The 19,019-nt window shown below is 39.9% G+C and overlaps 1 protein-coding gene across 4 annotated transcripts in view; it reads left to right on the top strand.

The window, feature by feature from the left end:
• Positions 1-19,019, top strand: part of GLRA2 (glycine receptor alpha 2) — a 176,297-nt gene that overhangs the window by 61,634 nt on the left and 95,644 nt on the right. For all 4 annotated transcript variants that reach the window (XM_040468234.1, XM_040468233.1, XM_040468235.1 and 1 more), the window contains 3 exons: positions 12,167-12,249; positions 15,159-15,296; positions 16,897-17,111. In XM_040468234.1, the coding sequence (XP_040324168.1) occupies positions 12,167-12,249; positions 15,159-15,296; positions 16,897-17,111 (436 nt within the window). The remainder of the gene's footprint in view (positions 1-12,166; positions 12,250-15,158; positions 15,297-16,896; positions 17,112-19,019) is intronic.

Consider the following 19,019-nt stretch of genomic DNA (forward strand, 5'->3'; position numbering starts at 1 on the left):
TGAGGGTAGAAGTATTAGAGTCTAGAAAGTGTGTTCTGTATATGACAGACTCTCTTAAAGTGCTGGAAAGCTCTGTCAAGCTCCTGACTGGGTTCAGAAATACACATATACTTAAGGGCATAATATTGGTTCAAACGCAACAGAGTAAGGATTCTACCCTTGTTTGAAGGAAAACAGGGGGTTGTGCAATGAAATACATGGCAACCAGTAGATCTTCCTCCTCTTGGAGGTAACTTTCCACTTCATTAACATTCATCAGAGTTTGCTCTGAAGGTGATGGTGCAAAGAACAGAATACTGAGAAGGTAGCTCAGGGCATCAGGAACTCCACACTTCTTTGCATCATTTACTGTATCTCCAGGCTCATGGAACTGCCTCTCTAACCCCATCAGTCATTCGGAGTCTTAGTTTCCTTGTCCATAACATGAGATTGAACTAGAAAAGATTAGATAAAATCTGAGGCTCCTTGGAGCTCTAGCATACATATATAACTCAAAATGATCTCCTTCCCAAACCACAAAATTCCCTCAGGATGAAGAAATAAGAGTGAGTCCTTTGTGTCCCTTGGGGCTTGGGAGTAAGCAAAAGAGGATTCTGAAGTTTAAGATGCCTCTCTCAAACTACTTTTGGATCTTTGAATCTTTCTCTCACAAACTGAATATTCAACTCCTGAGAAGAGGAACCTGATTTTGGAGTGAGGCAGGGAAGAATGGACTACGTGTAGTTTAATAGGCAGCCTTATATGCAGTATGTAGTTTACACAATGACAAATACTCAATACCAAACTCCCTATTGAGAAATTTCACGATCGCAAATTAGATCATTTATACCCTCTGATTCACTCAGCAGGAGTATCCATGAGGTATTATTTTAGAATGTATTCAAGAATTATGGGTTTATATACTTTTAGACAATTATACAAAGATGGTAGGCTGGGAAAATTATTAACTAGATATGTAGGCTAAAGGAAATTACCCGGTATATTTGAGCCAGTGGAGTTTAAGGGTAGATCTGCTATTACTCATTACCTGAATTATCTTGTGGCAGGAAGCCAAAGGAAATTCAGAGGTCCTAGTGAGTCTGTTCAACTTATGTTGACATGGGCTCCTACCTGGTCCATAGTGCTGTCTTTGAAAGCCTCCCTGGATGGCATTAATCCCAAAATAAAAACATATAATATCACCAGGGCTCCTATGAGACATATGAATTACTTGAGCACATTCTCAAAGCACATAATCCAAAGGAAAGGCAGGCCATTTTAAAATGGGGAAAAAAAAATTATACATCCTCAAAGTTCAGTAGTCTCTCCAACAAGTCTATCCTTGCTTGTGGCATTTAAAATTACAAACCAATGTCTGTACTGAAGAAGATACAACATTTATCACTGGACAGTCATTGAAAGACAGTTAAGGATGTATTGAATTATAAAGTTCTACACATGACACACACTCGGAGCGAGGCCATCCCATATCTGATTGATCATTTCTTCCAAAGGACAGTAAAACAAATGCTTTAGTTGATGTTTCATTTTAGTAGGGATTACATACAGAATGCTATGGGGGTGGGGAAGACATAAGTTCTGAGATTTAGGAAGACTTGGATTCAAACTCAATCTTACTAGGTGACCAGAAGTCATTTAACCTTTCTTTGATCTGCAATTTTTCTCAGTTCCAGATTCATACTAAATGTGCAATGGATATCATAATAACCCCAAGTTGGCTATGGGATAAAGGGGAAGAACAGGGGGAAGGCAGCTCTCCCCATTCTCCCTAACCCACACCCATGGACATTTCCTTATTCAGTGCCCATTAACACTCAGGCTCCACTCACCTTCCATTCTTAGTTTCAAGCAAATGGATCCCCTCCCTGCCTTGGGTTTCCTCCTGTTAGGAGACCTTTAGCTCATGACAGAAGGGATAGTTGCATTTTCTTTCAGATAAGGCTCAGGTCTCCTCTTTATCTTCCAGTTAAAAGTAAATTGAGGAACTGTGCTGGATTTCAAAGTGTTATCTGGTCAACGATGGAGAATCCTACCATCTGACCAGGGCTCCGTTCTCTCTCCAACCTTTCCCACCAGAAACAGCGGCCAGTACTCTCTACCACTGATCACAATAGAACTCTTAATGAAGTAAAATACCAACAAAGTAGCACAATTTTTCTCTCAGATGTTAGCAGATACAAAGGAACTTTGGTTATCTTCAAACCATATCTGCAGTTCACAAGCATTTGTTCTCTTTTGCCAAAAGTAAAATAATCCCAAACAAAATGTTAAGAAAATTACTATACAGTACTTTTAGATATATAGTAACCATGGACATGTCAGTTCTCATTATTCTCATGTGCAGACCTAATAACATTTTGTATTCATGAATATTTGGATATATAAATAAATTCTAGATATGAAATGGTTTTGAAATTTAACATGTAACTAAAATGTGAACAGTATTAGTTGAGTCTTCGATACTTTGAGTTCTTCTTTCCAGTGGTGTCCAATTTAGCCTTCTCCTATTCAACACCTTCAAAACATTTTTGTTCAGGAAATATCAAAGCATTTGGAAAAGTTTTAGCCACAGATTTATCAGCTGCTCTCCAAGTTGAATCCAATCCATATTTGGACTTAATTAACATGGGCTAACCATATGTGTGCACATTTTCTGAAAGGACCAGGCACAGATGGGAACAGATATTGTATTTCTGTCCTTCTCAGCTAGTATTGCTCAATGCATATGGGTATTTTCTGATGCCTTTATAATGTTTGGTAAACATGGACCTTCCTAGTCAGCCACTGGCATTTTCATTAGGGGAAAGGAGAACTGCTGATGAACCAGCAGTGATGCAATTTATCTCCTCCAAACCCCAAGGTCAACGGGGAAAAACAGGTCCTCTTCTTTTTTTTTTTTTTTGAAATTGACTAAGAGGATAGAGTCTAATTGTACTGCTTAGAACCAATGTGGGGTTTACGTTCTGCCCTAACAATATTGAAAAACGATTGATCTCTGGTGCCCTAGCCACACTATTCTGAGCCGTGTTTTCCATCCAGTTTCATCCTTCCATTTAATAGTCTCAGTATCAAAGTCTGCTCTAGGGGATATCGGTAGGGAATGTGAGAATCCATCAGCTCAAATATGTAAAGGAGGAAATGACTAATGGTCCTTAAAACATCATTCTTTCACCAGGATTGCATCTTAATAGTCATGGGAGCTCTCACTAAATGTCTATTATATGTAGCAGCTAAGAGAAGGTAGCAGCTAAGAGCAAGGATATGCATTGGGAACTTTCTTGAACTCCTAATAATTTACACACCACGAATTTGCAATCCTTACTTATGTGGAAGGCCTTCCTCCATACAGCCACACCTGTGCTTGCCCACAGATTAGGTGAATAGCTCAGGGCTGGAGTGAGCAGGACCCTCGCCTACGCTTTTTATGATGAATGAGTTCAAAGCAGCCATTTAATTACAAAGCTTTCAAAAGATGAGTTTAAAAATTTCATTCCTTGCCTGCCTTGCCGAAGTTGGACCAATTATTTTTGTTCTCCATAGATCAAGATCCTTTTGTGGGTACCACGGGTTTTGATTCAGGAGCATCAAATGATTACTACAAATTCTACTTCCCTTATACACCCAAAGGGCCCGCTCAGGATCTAGGTCTGTAAGCGTATGTCATCTGTTCTACCCAATCAGTGTGAGCACTTATCTAGGCCCCGAGGGAGTAATTAAAAGACTTCTGCTCAATTCAGTTCAGGTATGTCTCACCGACATAGTCTGGAAAGATTCTTTAAATGGATGTTTGGAAACAATTTTAAAAAGTTGAAGAATAAATGCAAACTCTTGGGATATATTCCTTTAAAAGAATATATATATATATTTATATATATATATATATATATATATATATATATAACAAATTGATAATATTAAACTAAAATCTCCTTCAAGAGAGAAACTGTTATTTCAAGTGTCTGATATGCACAGTGCCCAAATAAACACTTGTCAAAAACTGCTGAATGGTTGTGCTAGATTACAACCCAGGTGGAATTCTGTAACACTAATTCCTTCTCCCTATGGACCTGGTGCTTGTCCTTCTCTGTGCTGTCCTCCTTCCTGACAAGTACCATGAGCTTCTCAAAATTTATAGCGGAGGTTCATCCAATGCATGTTACAGCCACCTCCCCAACTTCCTTTGAAATTTCTCAGTGGCTCATTTTCTAGTCCAGAGACCAGGGACAGTGGTGCCCCGACATACTGCCACTGCCCTGACTACCTTTGCATGTTCATGTGTTTTAATAGGCATGGATTTGGTTTACTCTCTGCTGCACATGGAAACTGTCCTCATACCCTGCTTGGCATCTATCCCAGTTTCCTGGACACACCCACCATATTCTTGGTTGCCAGCGGACTAAGCTTGGTTTCACTGTCTTGGCTTGACCAGCATGCCTCTCTATTGTGACTGAGGATCACAATTCACACCTCTTGTCTCACAGTCCCTGGTACAGTCACACAGAACCCTACTTGAGCCTAATTGTCCTGCCCTGGTATCAAGTAGAAAGTAGTATTTCCCAAAAAGAGTGCTAGCATTACTGAAAAATTTAATACCCCTTTCTCAAACCCCTTTCCTATTTCCCTTTCAAAAATTTTCTCCTTTTAATCTATCATGGTGACAGTAATTAGAGTCATCCGTTGGGACATGCTAAAGTGGTGCTTCTTAAAATTTGCTCCAGGACACCAGCATCAGTATTATGTGGGGTGCTTATCAAAAGGGCCAGAGAACTTGCATTCATATGCTCTTCAGATGACACTTATGCCCACCAGGGTTTAAAATCCACAATGATAAAGGTTTCTTGATCAGACAACCAGCCTGGCAGTGTCTTTAAATCCACTAACTCCCTAACTCTTCCGTTCCCTCTCTCCATCTGTGGGTTGTATTAATTATGCACTTTTAAGTTGACTTCTAACTTGCCCCCAGGCTAATTTCACTTAAGGTCTAGGTGGCTGAAGATGATACACTTGTTTGATACTTGATGTATCCTATCAAATCTCCCTGGCATTAGAATGTCACATGGTTCAGATATTTCAAAGTACAACTCAGAGGAGAGATTCAACAAACCTACATTATATCGTAAGGCTGTTCTTATGTTCTTGGGGGAAAGAGTGGATTGTGTTCTAGGATGTTGGATGACAAAGTCCAATGGGGGGAGTAAATATCTCACCTATATACCTGGATTGCCAGAAAGTTCCTATTTTAAGTAGCATTATTACTTGCACTGAAAGTTTTCACTATATTCAAGAGTGTAGGGGCACCTGAGTGGCTCAGTAGGTTAGGTGTCCAACTCTTGATCTCAGCTCAGGTCTTGATCTCAGGGTCATGAGTTCAAGCCCCACAGTTGGTCCGAGCTGGGTGTGAAGCCTATTTAAAAACAAAAGAGGGTGCAAATTGGCCTATAAGAGGAAATCCTGTAAGCTGGTCACCTTCACTTACAGTTTAGAATCACACAAATTTTGAGCAGGATAGGGCTGTGGGTAGGTGGAGAATGAGGCCAGAAACTTAGTCAAGGTCAAATAGCTCTTTATGGGTAAACTACGTCTACCACCCAGGTCCCTTCTACACTGTGAGGCTTCTACTCTGTGAGGCTACCACGGGAGGCTAGAGGAGTTCTTAAAAGAACAGGTCATGAGAAGTTTGGATTTCTGAAGAAAAATGGAAGAGGTACTCCTGCTTTCCTTAGAAAGCAACTAAAGTGTCTATAATCCACTCTCCTGACTTCACAGACAAAAGAGGATGAGAAATTAGTAAGAATTTTTCCTGAGGAGAAAATGTAGTAGAGTGGAAAATAATAAATGGATCTGACACCAGTTAAAGTTTGGTTCAAATCTAACTTGGGTCACTTAAATAAAGGTTTTGCGACTTTGGGAAAATGGCTTAATCTCTAAGCTTCACTCTGCCTAGCTCAAAAAAAAAGAGAATGCTGTCTGCCTTGCGTGAGAGTATTCCATGACTGTAAACCAGTAAGAGTGCTTGGCCTACAGCAAGCGCTCAGAGAATTATGATTATTAAGAGCATCACTGTCCTCACTAGATTTCTTTAAACGTTGTTTACTTATTTTGAGAGAGAGTGAGAGAAAGAGAGCATGAGTGAGCAGCGTAGAGGCAGAGAGAGAGGGAGACAGAATTCCAAGTAGGCTCCATGCTGCCAGCACAAAGCCCAAAGCGGGCTCGAACATATGAACTGTGAGATCATACCCTGAGCTGAAATCAGGAGTTGGACTCTCAACCAACTGATCCACCCAGGCACCCTGTCATCACTAAATTTTTATTTTTCCTTATTAAGTATTTTAATGCAAAAAAAAAAACCAAAACCCACCACAGGTCTTACCCCTCTGCTGGGTTTTGTGGTGTGCTACATAGAGGGTGCTCAACATAGTCCCTAACAGAGGAATGACAGCAATATACCAGAGACTCCCTTGCTTATCCTGAAAAACACAAAGCATCCCCTTGTCCATCCTCTCCAAGAAAGACATACGACTGTAACCATTAGAATCAACTCTACCAAAATAGTACATTGGTAATCTTTGCTTCAGGTAAGCAGATCACTCATTAAAATTTGTATTTCTACCTGAAAACTCGTTTCCTCTTCAAATGGCTTTTTTTTCCCCTCAAGAATCTCTCCCTAGGAATGAACTCCCAAGTCTGACACCGAGTTTCTTATGAACCAGTAGTTGCTTCATGAATCAAGGAGCTTTCCAATGGAAAGTTAAGTGATTAATTTGCATCTGTCTAGCAATGTGAGAAAAGTCTGCCATGGACCCAGCTATCTGTCCAAGGCTCAAGGACAGGTGGCCTGAGCTTCCTAACTTTCCCTCAGCTTGATTTGCCTTATTTCTACTGAGAACCTGCTAGCAACTTACAGAAGGGGCAAGCAAGCTTTGCCAGCTTCCTCTATCTTTTAATTTGGCAATACTCTCTGGGCTCTGATGACTGGGTTCCTCTCTTCTAAATCCGTAGTCCTTTCCCATTTCCACAGAAAAGCCTGGATTTCTCCCATAGGACTTTAGGATGCTGACTCATCCATTTGGTCAACAAATATTTATTGAATGTTTGTCCCATGCCAGGCATCATTTTACATGGTAAATAACACAGTCCCAGGCTCTGTGGATCATGCACTGTAATACGGGAGAAATACATGGAAAGCTAGCTGAAACACTTTACAAGGTCTGCATCTGTTAGTCATTTAAACTTTGAGTAAGGTGTAAACCCAAGAGCTAGTCTTATGGGCAAAGTGAACTAAACAGGAGAGGGAAGGGAAGTGAGGTTTTTGGGAGACTCACTTCCTGTGTTTCATTTTATTTATTTTTTTTTGCCTTTAAAATGAAAATGTTTGCTTAGCCTTCTTACGCTCAGGAAAGTAACCGGGCCCCTGCTAAAGGAACTTTACTCTCTACCTTGTGCAAACAGGAGCATGGGTGCCCTGAAAGCATGTATGTCAACCACAGTGACAGTGGGGGAATGTGTGATAATGCTTCAGGAAATGAGTTCTTCAACAAAAATCAAATGGAAGATGGGTGGCCTCAGCTCGGTGCCTTCAGGTGCAACAGCCTTAATATTTCACATCATGGGGCGCCTGGGTGGCGCAGTCGGTTAAGCGTCCGACTTCAGCCAGGTCACGATCTCGCGGTCCGTGAGTTCGAGCCCCGCGTCAGGCTCTGGGCTGATGGCTCGGAGCCTGGAGCCTGTTTCCGATTCTGTGTCTCCCTCTGTCTCTGCCCCTCCCCCGTTCATGCTCTGTCTCTCTCTGTCCCAGAAATAAATAAACGTTGAAAAAAAAATTAAAAAAAATATTTCACATCATGGAGAAGAGGCGAGCATATCTGATATGCTGTAGGCAGTGTCTGCCAGCAAAAAGTCTGAGTTTCAATTAAAATATTTAATTCTGTAAGACCCACCAAAAATAGATGGAGAGCCAGAGTAAAGAAGATAAAAATTGTTCATGTTTCAGGATAATGTTGTATGTGTCAGTCTTATTTGGTGCCATTTCTACAATTCAGTAGAGATGAACAGAATAATATCAAGCTCATCCCCCCTCCCACAAAACTCACATTTTTAAAAATAAAAAATAGCTTAAAAATAAATGTAGTGGTAGTTCCTTTTGAAGGTTCTTGACAGGGAAGACAACACAAGGGAATGTTCTGGGGTGATGGATATATGCTAAATCTGGATCTGGGTGCTTTTTAAAGAGGTGGATAGAGATGTAAAAAGTCATCATGCTGTAACTTAGGATTTGTATGTTTTCACTGTGTTTAACGTATACTTCAACGAAAAAGAAAAAAATAAGTAAAGGGCAAGTCTGAATTTTAGGCTTGCAGATGTGTGGTAAATGAGACATCATAAATTATGGGCTCTGTGACCCATGAAGGGATTGATTACGTCTTTACAGAGGCTTCCCATTTGCTCAGCTAATGACATGATTTAGCAAACTATTGGCCGTTAACTTTTCTCCTTGTATTGGTGCCCATTGGGTTCCAATACAAAACCTATCTGGAAAGGAAATTAGAAAAACAAATGAGGAAGAAGAAGAATACCCACTGAGTCCTCAGCTGAGGCAAAGCTCACAGATAGTTTCAGGCTTGTTGGGAATTTCTCAGTGGGGTTCTCCAGTTTTGACCCTAAGAATTCTGGGTCCCTGTAGGATTGTGAGATCTTCCACAAAGGCAAAAATCATCGTGTGTGAGGCCACTTCTCCCTAAATGTAAAAAGTTCACTTCACAATAAAAACATTTTCAGCAAGCCTATGATTAAAAATATTATATAATTTCACCCATATGTGGAATTGAAGAAGCAAAACAGATGAACATAGGGGAAGGGAGGGAAAAATAAGATAAAAATAGAGAGGGAGGCAAACCATAAGACTCTTGTTTTTACTGTTTATTTTTGAGAGAGAGAGAGAGAGAGAGAGAGAGAGAAAGGGAGGGGCAGAGAGAGAGGAAGACACAGAATCTTAAGCAGGCTCCAGGTTCCCAGCTGTCAGCACAGAGCCCAATGCGGGGCTCAAACTTGTGAACCACATGATGTGTATTTATTTTTGAGAGAGAGAGAGAGTGCATGTGTGTGCACACATGCACAAGGAAGGGAGGGGCAGAGAGAGAAGGAGACAAGAGAATCAGAACCAGGATCCAGGCTCTGTGCTGTCAGCAGGAGACCAATGTGGGGCTCAAACCCACCAACCAGGAGATCATGACCTGAGCTGAAGTCGGACCAAAGACTGAGCCACCCAGGCTCTTAAATACAGGGAACAAACTGAGAGTTGCTGGAGGGGAGAAGGGTGGGGTGATGGGCTAAATTGGTGATGGGCATTAAGGAGGGAGCTTGCTGGGATGAGCACTGGGTGTTATGTGTAAGTGATGAATCACTAAATTCCACTCCTGAAACCATTATTACACTACATGTTACCTAACTTGGATTTAAATAAAATTTGTAGGGGCGTCTGGGTGGCTCAGTCGGTTAAGCGTCTGACTTTGGCTCATGTCATGATCTCACAGTTGGTGGGTTCAAGCCCCACGTGGGGCTCTATAGTGACAGTTTGGAGCCTGGAGCCTGCTTCAGATTCTGTGTCTCCCTCTCTCTCTGTCCCTCCCCCACTAGCACTCTGTCTCTCAAAACTAAATCAAAATGGTAAAAAATTTAAAAAAATAAAATAATAAAAAAAGCATTTTTATGTATTAAAATAAATAAACTTAAAAAAAGAATATTAAAATTGAGTTGTTTCCAATAGCAGATGAAATACAGTTGAATTGCATGCTGCATATTTTGTAAAGCTGTATTCATTTCCACTATTATTTTTTTTTAATTTCTCAAAAGTAAACTTTTCAAAATCGTGACGAAATTTCCAGAGTTTCTGGTTTTGATTCACTTAAATTATGCACACGCCCCCTCATTATTTCTGTATGATGAACCTATTTTTGTTTGACAAAAATATTCCAGTTTAAAAAGTAGGAGAAAATAAATAGATTCTCATCGTGTTAGTAACAAAACCTGTATCTGTAGATCCTGTTGAGGTCTTTTCCCCCTTAATAAAGGGTCAGATTTTAAACAGTTTTTGATTACTAGAAATTTTCATTTTGATTCTTTTACTCTGCCCTTAAACAGTTTACATCATTAATCTCAATAATATTGTGTTTTCCAAAAATAAAGTCTTCATGACATGAAAAAAATCTAAATATCTGTATTTACATTTATATCTATATCTCTAAATGAACTCCATGATTGACAAAACTTATTTTTCTTGTATAAAATGTTATTTATTTTTTTTTAATTTTTTTTTCAATGTTTTTATTTATTTTTGGGACAGAGAGAGACAGAGCATGAACGGGGGAGGGGCAGAGAGAGAGGGAGACACAGAATCGGAAACAGGCTCCAGGCTCCGAGCCATCAGCCCAGAGCCCGACGCGGGGCTCGAACTCACGGACCGCGAGATCGTGACCCGGCTGAAGTCGGACGCTTAACCGACTGCGCCACCCAGGCGCCCCTAAAATGTTATTTTTAAGTCCTTTGTTTACAACTCAAAACAATTCTTTTTTCCCTTAGAAACACAGTTTTTGTGTTCTCAGAATAGCCCACAGAAGCTAGGTAATTTGTTTAGCAATGAAGGTGAAATACTGTATGTTTATGGCAAAAGTTTAATAAGAATACAACAAATCAAGGGATCACTGGATAAAACAGAATTTTATAATTTTGCCTTCCTGCTATTGTTTGAAAACAGGCATGTTTAATTATACTTATCAACACAGATAATGCAGAATAAAGAGTAAAAACAAAATATGAATCATCCCACCAAACACAAATACTTTTTAAGAGAGCGTCGTGTTTCTTCCCCAAATTGAAAATATTTTTACATAATTGGGATTACAATACACTCCATGGTGTCTTGCTTTTCCCAATCATTGTAGCATTTTAACAATTTTGAAGACTGTCAGCACTTAATCTCACTTCGAATCCCAGACATTTTCTTGCTTTAACATAAGCATGCCATTACTTTTTGCTTTGTGTTGGCTTGCATGGAATGGACAAAATGAAGCAGAGAAAGGAAAGAGAAGAGAACCAGAAAAGGAGAGCAAGCATGAGCATGACAGTTGAGGAGAGTTCAGGTAATAGGGCACGCATCAGAGGGTTCTATGCATATAAAAGATATTTGGGAGAAAATGAACAGAACTTGGAGCACTGAAGTTTAGAATAACAGGCACGCTAATATTAGAGCTAAATGGGAATAAGCATCATTTTACCCTACCCCATCGATTGATAAGGAGATGAATGTTTAAGTTTAAGGTCTTGCTTAGGGGACAGAGATAGTTTGAGGCAATACTGGGAAGGGAACCCAGATCTGCTGATTCTCAATCTTAATTTCCTTCCTTACACTTCTGAGGTACTGAAAAATTGAAGAGCTACAGGTGTGCACCATCTCCTTGAGGACTAAACAAGGAAATGGTGGAAAAGAGAGAGCAGCTCAAGGCATGGTCAGAGCTGGCCAGAGCTCTGAAAAGTTAAGGGAAGAGGAAAGGAGGAGCAGAGTAGCCTTTCTTGGGTGCAGAGAGGTGAAGACCACCATCCTTAAATGGTTTTTTCAGCTCAAGCATTATTGGCTCCAGATTTGTCAAAATTTTAGAATAAGTACGACAATATATTGTGAACCTATCCAAGGGCATTAGCAAAAGAAGAGGTAAGCATGTGCCCGTTTGATGGAAGGAGAGCCAATGCTTATCACAACCAATTATGTTTATCACATCATTGATTGTCCTTGGAGCAAAGTCCACGTGTCCAAAGTATAACTCTAAAATAGTATGAACTTTATGTCTATTGGACATCAGTGTGACCAAGAGCCCATTGTTCTCATTACACTATTTCTCAGGTGCTCTTATTGATTCTAGAATACACTCGAGATCACTGAGGTGGGAAGATGGGAAATAGAGAGTAAGGGGTTATAATGAAATTCTACAATATTCTCAAAATTTACCAATGACTACTTGTTCATTTGAAAAACAGAAAGCATTGCTCTGAAAGCTTAGATTTCATTCTTTAGATCAGTGTCACTTTGCTTAATGCCAAATGTATTTTTGGTTTGTTCCTCAAGAATCAGACCTCACTGATCTAAAACTTGTTTTTAATTTTTTTCTTTGCTAAGACTCACCTTGACCCTATCCTGTCCCATGGACTTGAAGAATTTTCCAATGGATGTCCAGACGTGTACAATGCAGCTGGAGAGTTGTAAGTCCCTACTGTTGAAATGACTGCCTGCTTGTTTTAACCAATGCCCTGGTTCTTTTAATGTGTCATTAAGAAGAAAGGACCCATGAGACTCATTCTCTACCCATTACCAACTCCCAAGGCCCTAATGGAAGGAGTAGCAAGTGTGTGCGCAAGTCTCATACACAGACAATCTTTCAAAATAAAAGGCCAAATAACTCACCCTTCCTCAAAAAACAAACCTGATTTAGTAACTTTTATTTGAAATAAAAATGTGTCCTGGGAAAATTAAGATTATTAGTCATTCACTCTCTAAAATGAATCACTCTCTAATCAGAAAATTGTTTCTTTCTATCTTATGCTCATGAAGACCATCACCCCAAAGGAACTGTGGCAGGAAGGGATACCTGATTTGAGGGCAAGATACAGGGACCTTCACCAGAAGAGGGTAGAAGAACGGGGGGCTAGAGATGATATGGAAGAAATGGCATTTCCCTTAGATGGGCAGTGGATTCACAAAGGCATGGGGAAGGAAACAGAGAAATGCTATCTACTTTGTCCCCTTTATGCCCTACCCTGATGTCACTGAAATTTTTGACATGTGCCATAAGTCGCTGATGCCTCCAAGGTAATAAGATCTTTAGGCAAGAGACATGAAATGTTTTTATGGCTTGCTCTGTCACTTTCTCTGTTTGTAAAATGCAGAGAATAACAAGTGCTACTGACCTACAGGGATGTTAGGAGATTTAATGAGGCAAGGGCAAGGAAATACTTTTAACTTCTTGGTGTAGACAAATAATAAAGATAAAAAGACGTGTCAACTATTATTAAAAAAAGAGGCAGTCACAGGGTTTCCTCCTGATCACTTCAAATCACTGTAGATTTCCCTTGAAATTCCCTACAGAAATAAACAAAATAATGAAATGTCTTTGTTTTAAGAAGTTAGCGGGGATAAAATGAGAATTTTTGATTTACAATAGGCTTTATGTATTTATTTTTTTCCCTATTGTCCCTTCTCCTGAGAAGAAAGTTGAGAAAAACATTTTCTTATATAATGGTTCCTTTCTTGTGTCTTCTCTACTGGTCCAAACTCTCCCCTGCCTCACCCCAACACTTATTTTCTCTGTAAAACAGCAACCATAGCTGTCATCTGAAGCTCCTCCAAGATTTAAAAAGCTCCAATTAGTAAATATGTTTGGTTCTTGCAGGCCCTGGAAGTAACGAAATCAAAGAAGCAGCAGTGTGTTACCTCTGACTTTGAATGTATAGGGTGGGAATTATTCCTCACTTTTTTACCCTCATGTTACTTCCTCCCTCCTTCCCCCTCTCTTTGACTCCTCTTTCTGTCCCAGTGTGGGACTTCAGGATGGCTGACAACAATTATTATTGTGGTAGCCAGTAAGAAGCTTGCCAGATAAAGATGTGGGGCTACAAGGATACAAGGCTATAAGCTTCTTGCAGTTGTTGGAGACACCCAAGAAGCACTCTTACAGGGTAGCAGTGCAAGAGACAGGGTTGGCCATTCTCTTAATGGAACATCAATGCTTGCACAGGGTTCTCTGTAATTCCTTGACGTCCATGCTTTCCTTTTTGGCTTTGAATAGAAAAGGTGGTCCAAAGAAAGAGGAAAGTAGATTCCAGTTAACTTTGCCATTGATTTCTGGGTGGCTTTGGTGAGTCACTATCTTGCAGTCAACAAGAATAAGAATCTATAAACTTAATAAATATGCTGAAGCTATTGGCCGGCCAAGACCTCACATAATATCTCTTGGGCTACTCACTCTCATTTTAGAATTCAAATATCACAAACAAAGTGGGAAGGGAGAGAAATGATACCTGAAGGTGTAGCAGCCTTCATTTCTGAGGTGTGAAAAGGTCCAGGAGCAGTTAACAGATAGTGACCTAGTTAGCAGGAGCTTAGAAACTAAGAGCTAACTTTGGTTTAATAAACTGATAACAATCTTACTGTGGCTGGTTCAAAAGTCACATAACAATAGGACCTTACATAGTGGAGAATCTGTTTTACTTCCTATGAATCATTGTGATGAGTGGTCCCATTTAGCAAGATACTAGCACACATGGATATTCTTGATTTGCGTTATTCTACAGCATTCCCCACTTGGTAAAATAACATAAGATTGAACATAAAGACTTTAAGATACGCTTTCTGAAAATAAAGCTAATATACCCTAGAAGAGGGGCCACACTTGTAATGGGAGTGTTTTAGGCAGCCCTGTGATGAATTCATTCTCATCTTAAAAAAGAAGAAGAAGAAGAAGAAGAAGAAGAAGAAGAAGAAGAAGAAGAATGCTTTTCATTTAAAATACTAAGCCTGGTGCCAAGAATCGGATTGTCTTACTGGGTTGTCAGCTCTTTCAAGTAAAGACTATCTTCAAAGGATTTTTATGTTTATTTACTTGTTTGTTCTTCAGAAAGATTTAGTAAATAAAGAGGGTAGAAGAAAATGGACTTCATAGATTCCATCCTCCCATTACACAGAAAAAAATCATTCAGAAATAGTTTGCTCTCTTCAATATCTTTGGGTCCAATGACATGTAGTTGTCATGATGATTATAGCTCTTTTATTAAAAATGCTCTTGGGGTGCCTGGGTGGCTCAGTCAGTTGAATGTCCAACTGTGGCTCAGGTAATGATCTCACAGTTCATGATTTCAAGCCCCACATTGGGCTCGATGCTGTCCGCACAGAGCCTGCTTCAGATCCTCTGTCCCCATCTCTCTTTCTGCCCCTCCCCTGCTCATGTGCTCTCTCTCTCAAAAATGAATAAACATTTATTTTTTTTTAAATGCTCTTGAATTGACTGAGCATGTGTCTGCTTTAGATGGCTTCCTTGCTTGTTTTTTACATAGCTAGACTTTCGAGCTTTCTTGAAAGATGCATTCAGTTTTTCACTATGATTTGTTTACTCCAGTTGGGTACACAATGAATGACCTGATATTTGAGTGGTTAAGCGATGGTCCAGTTCAAGTTGCTGAAGGACTGACCCTGCCTCAGTTTATTTTGAAAGAAGAGAAGGAACTTGGCTACTGCACAAAGCACTACAACACTGGTAAGTTTCCTTTCAGCTGCTAAACCCAAGCGGACTCCATCTGTAGCGTGGAAGATCCATCATATCACCTTAATTGCTAGCTCTTTAGCAAGAAAGTGGAGGTACAAGGCACAGACCTGGGCTTGGCTCAAAACCCCCTCTAGAGATAGATGCTTATACCCTCTGGAATAAGTCAGTGGGCAAAATAGGTAATTCCTCCAAAATGGAGACAGAAGGAAACAGATTTGGGAATCTTTTGCTGTTCTCTTACTGACCATTTGCTGTCAAATGAATCTGAGGAAATGTGTACAAGACCTTGTGCGTAGTGCAGGAAAAGCATAAATTCTGGCCCATCCCTGGCATCCACTCTTGACATTGGATCCTCAGGTCAGTTTGTACTCTTTGACTTAGTGGGAGAGGAATAACCACCTAGGTCTCTGTAAACTCAGGAATACGGTTGCTGTGCTCTCCAGTCCTGGACAGGAATAGGAATTTGGATGAAAATCAGCTGGCAGGGATTCAGCTGGCTCTAAGGTCATGCACTGTCAGTAGTGTTGATAGACACACAGGGCCAGGGGAGAATGGGAGATCATGCCTGCCCAGGAGAGCTGATGGCTTTTCCTATGGATGTCCCAGTCTTTGGTTCTACACAGGCTGATCATGGAGAGACAAGCTAGACAGGATGGTTTGTTCAGTGATGGCCCCAGGTCTCTTGCTGAATAGAATGTTCGTGAACACTTATTCCTGTAGTCAATGGTGCTTCTAATGAAGTGACCAAAATCTGATTCCAAAGTGTTTTTCCTGACCAAGAGGAATCCAACCCTATCGCCTGTAATTTGTGTGGACTAAGCCAAATTACCTTCCGAGGTTCTGACTCCAAACCAATTAAAGAAGAAGAAAAGTGGCGAGGGGCAGGAGCTTCTGTCTCTTAATAGTATGTCCTAAGTTTTAAAACCTTTGTATGCACCCTTTTTTATAAGTAATATACCACTGTAAACAGATTGTAGGAATATTCTAAATGTCCTCAAGCAATTACCCAGAAAGCTAGGAAACTGTTACATTGAGTAGATTATGTGCACGGCATATACAAATGTACATTTTTCTCTTACTATGTCTAGCACAAAGACAGATACACAGTTATCCAAATACTTTGAGAGCTCCATGTGAACTTTACCATTTTCAACTGTTACATATTATATGCTATACATTTTATGCCATACATATATACTGTAGGTTATATGCTATATATTTTATGCCATGCATATATACTGCAGGTTATATATTATATAAGCTCACAAAATGTGAGTATTTCTTCTGGTCAGTTTCTGAAAGTCTTGCAAATTCTGAAACTCTAAATAATCAAGCTACAACAAGCACAGAGTTAGAAAGTTAAATATGCCACATGGTCTGGGTCCAATGACTCTTTAGATCACTCATTCTCCCCACTGTTACTTCATTACTGGTTGATTTGAAAAAGAGTTGAATTGGTTATGCACGGTGGGCATTTTATGCAATCTTCTAAATCTACCTGTAATACTCTTAAAAAGAAAGCAACAGTGGGAGGCTGGAATGGGAAAGATAAATTCGAATTGGATTTTAAATAATTATTTCCTGCTTCCAGGAAAGTTTACCTGCATCGAGGTTAAATTTCACCTGGAACGCCAGATGGGGTATTATTTGATCCAGATGTACATCCCCAGTCTGTTGATAGTCATTTTGTCCTGGGTCTCCTTTTGGATAAACATGGATGCAGCCCCTGCTAGGGTTGCACTGGGCATCACCACCGTCTTGACGATGACCACCCAGAGTTCAGGTTCCAGGGCATCTCTGCCAAAGGTAAGAAATCTCACGTGACAAGTGACCAGGGGTGGGAGGGCAGGTGTCAAAGGTCTTGTGGGCTGGCAGATTTTGTGAGGACAGAAATGTTTGCCATCCTGTGGTATTATGGGAGATGTAACACAATAAGAGAACGGAGAGCTGAGTTTGAGAGAATTAGAGCTCTGAGGACCTAGGGGAAATTCCTATTCAGATCAGTTAGGGGAGATGGGGAATAAGGGTTGACAGAGAAGAGGAATGAGTGGAGGCAGAAACATGGCTCAGGAATTATGTCTAAGAAGCCCTTGAGTGATTGTGACCTCATGCTGTTCATGAGCCATGAAGCTTGCAGGAATCAGTAAGACTGAGGCAACTTATGCTGTATTGTCCAGTATTTACTGGTGAGGCTATGGTGATCCATATGCTCAGTGAAGTCATGTACAGTAATAAACGTTTGAATGAAGCTCCTGGAAATTTACATAGAAACGCCATACTAATGAGTATATATGAGAAATAAATGTAAATATTAGAGTGCAGCAGATCAGATACGTGAATCTATACAGCCATTATGGATTGTTACCTGAAGTGCCACAAAATGTCTATGTAACAATCCATAATGGCTGTATAATTTATTTTTATATAAGGGCAGGCCCTCTATATTTGTAAATATTCCTTAAGCAAGTGAGGATAAATATCCTGTTTGTGAAACGTCCCAGCACCCCAGAAGTGTGCCTATGTGGGTTTCCTTTTCACTGACTACATTGAGCCGCGGTCTTCAATTTTCTAGGAGTGTGAGTTCAATTTAGTATTCACTGTACACTGTCTTATACTGGTTGAGCCGTCTCTCCAAAACCTAGTTCCAGAAAATAATTGAGATATAATCGCCTGTCTTTGCTGACTTGAGCTTAAGTTCAGCTGCGCTGCATTTGACATGAGATATGTTAGATCATGTTCCGCATTATCTCCTGTGTTGGAAGACAAGATAGCATGTGCAAGAGGTGGGGCTGTAACGGAGATGGACTGAATACTGGGGAAACGGTCATAGCAACTTTCCAAGTTCCATGCCTCCAAAGACAAATATAGGATTTGCATGCTAATGGAGAGAGGGATAGATCTATCCCTAGTACTGTTTAATTGTCTAGAATGACAAATAGTACAAAATACTTGTGTTGTATTTTTATTGAAATACAGATATCAGAAACACTAACAGCTTCTTTTGCAGCTATGTAATCTCAAATCAATTTTACCTAACAAAAATTCTAATCCACTGCGTGCCCCATCCCAAACAGGTTCATTTGCTTATTCCTTGTTAGTTGTTAGTTATAGCCATCACTGCATAACACGCCACTGAACCCCAGGATGCACACAACATGTAGTTTAGAATTTAATAAATAGCTAAAGTACTGGTGACAAATTGTAAGCAGATAATGTCAAAATGTAAGAAATTTATTGCCTCCAAATTATCACTGCTGTGAAAAAGAACTAGTCCTTTATTTCCAGAATGGGAGCATGAATTTTTATAAATTTGTTACTCATTCTTATTAGCTATTATGATTCTACATCAATGGTCAAAACTATTGCTAAGCAAATGGTCACTGATTAGTGATCTTTGTATGTAGAGGCAATTAGGAACTCAGATAAACCAGAAGATGGTATAATCCAAAATCATTTTCTACACGGCTCTGAACTTGTAGCGGTTCTCCCTTTGCCATAAGCAGGTTCATCTTCCTACGTGTATTTTTCTTAGGCTATTATTAAACATGGTTGGATCGCAACTGACTGTGGCGAGATGTGACTCATATAGATGACAGACAGTGAGAAAGGAAAATGGGATAAAAAGTGAGTTCTGGAAAATAAAGAATTGACCATATACTTATTTATACACACACACACACACACACACACACACACACACACACACACACACAC

Source organism: Herpailurus yagouaroundi, unplaced genomic scaffold (genome assembly GCF_014898765.1).
Source record: "Herpailurus yagouaroundi ecotype Mexico unplaced genomic scaffold, PumYag 67690, whole genome shotgun sequence".
Classification (NCBI taxonomy): Eukaryota; Metazoa; Chordata; class Mammalia; order Carnivora; family Felidae; genus Herpailurus; species Herpailurus yagouaroundi.